The sequence below is a fragment of the Nanorana parkeri genome, unplaced genomic scaffold, assembly GCF_000935625.1.
Source record: "Nanorana parkeri isolate BGI_ZX_2015 unplaced genomic scaffold, ASM93562v1 scaffold4793, whole genome shotgun sequence".
NCBI lineage: Eukaryota > Metazoa > Chordata > Amphibia > Anura > Dicroglossidae > Nanorana > Nanorana parkeri.
In genome coordinates, this window is record NW_017311055.1 from 1 (window position 1) to 1,255 (window position 1,255).

The 1,255-nt window shown below is 53.9% G+C and overlaps 1 protein-coding gene across 1 annotated transcript in view; it reads right to left on the reverse strand.

Annotated features, from left to right (window-relative positions):
* Positions 1–47: 47 nt before the first annotated feature.
* The window catches only part of LOC108804019 (cysteine protease ATG4D-like), a gene marked incomplete at both ends in the record, with an annotated part of 9,705 nt that continues 8,497 nt past the window's right edge, over positions 48–1,255 (reverse strand). Inside the window, 3 exons of the mRNA XM_018575789.1 lie at positions 48–124; positions 203–281; positions 942–1,084. Coding sequence (XP_018431291.1) covers positions 48–124; positions 203–281; positions 942–1,084 — 299 coding nt within the window. The remainder of the gene's footprint in view (positions 125–202; positions 282–941; positions 1,085–1,255) is intronic.

A 1,255-nucleotide genomic window follows, 5' to 3' on the forward strand; every position in this document is an offset into this window, starting at 1 on the left:
CACGCCGACCTCTCCCCTCCTCCCCCCAATACACAGAGATCTCTCACCTCCAATGGGAAGTCCCGTTTGCTGGTGTCGAGGTGGCTCTGGCAGTAATGGGGATCCAGATATAATAAATGATTATCTATAGAAATAGAAACATTGAATACAAAGTAACAATCCAATCCAAAGCCATAAAACATGAGCCGGCGTCAGCACAGACCTTGGTAGCCAATGAAATACAGCGAATGTTTCGGCTTTCCACCGATAATGCCCAGGCAGGACGGCATCTGCAGGAACTCCTGGAGGGAAGACATTCAATATGGAGAATCAACCAATCGACGCAGACTTACGTGAAAGCCCCGCCCCCCATGGAGAATGTCAGACCCGCAGGTTGCATACAAGTGATCTCAGAGACATCGCCGGGATCACTTGTACAAAACAAGCGTCCGCTTCCCCCCGCTGTACATTGAGCTCTGCTTGCCCAAAGCCGGGCTAAATGTAGAGAACAACTCCCCGCCCGGCTCCCGGAACTGCATGTCCCCGGCATCGGGAGATAGGAACTCCACACCCCTGCTGCCCTTCTACTCCCCGCTGCCCCTTCTAATGCCCGCTGCCCCTTCTAATCCCCGATGCCCCTTCTACTCCCCGCTGCCCCTTCTACTCCCCGATGCCCCTTCTACTCCCCGATGCCCCTTCTAATCCCCGCTGCCCCTTCTACTCCCCGCTGCCCCGAGGCCGGGCCTTGTGGGAAATCCAGCCCTGGGTGTAGGTTTACTTTGCGGGCAGACGGCGACATCAAAAAATACTTCTCAAACTTGTTTTTCGGACTACAGAACCATTGGTGTCACAATCTTACTTTTCTGCATCTCCTGGATTCTCTCCAAAAAACGACCACCACATGACAAAGAACCAAGCCAACCGCCGGCGCCCACCCACACGGAATAACGGACCCCGGTTACCTTAATACATTGCTTGTATACTGGGTTAAAATGCTCTCCGCCAAGTCGAACGGGGACGAGGATGATGACCGCCCTGGCCCCACGGTTCTTCTCCGAGAGGGAATCCTGAGGATCCATCAGCTGCTCCACATCCGCCTTGTAGACTGCGCGATAAAGAGAAACGTACAATGGGCGCCGCGTCTGTAGATTACATGTCCCTTGTACAGTGGATATATATAACAATTCTTCTTCGCCATTCGCCCCTCCCCACCCGCATACCCTCTCCTCTTTCTCCCCTCCGCTACAGCTCACCCACACAATTACAACCCCCCTAC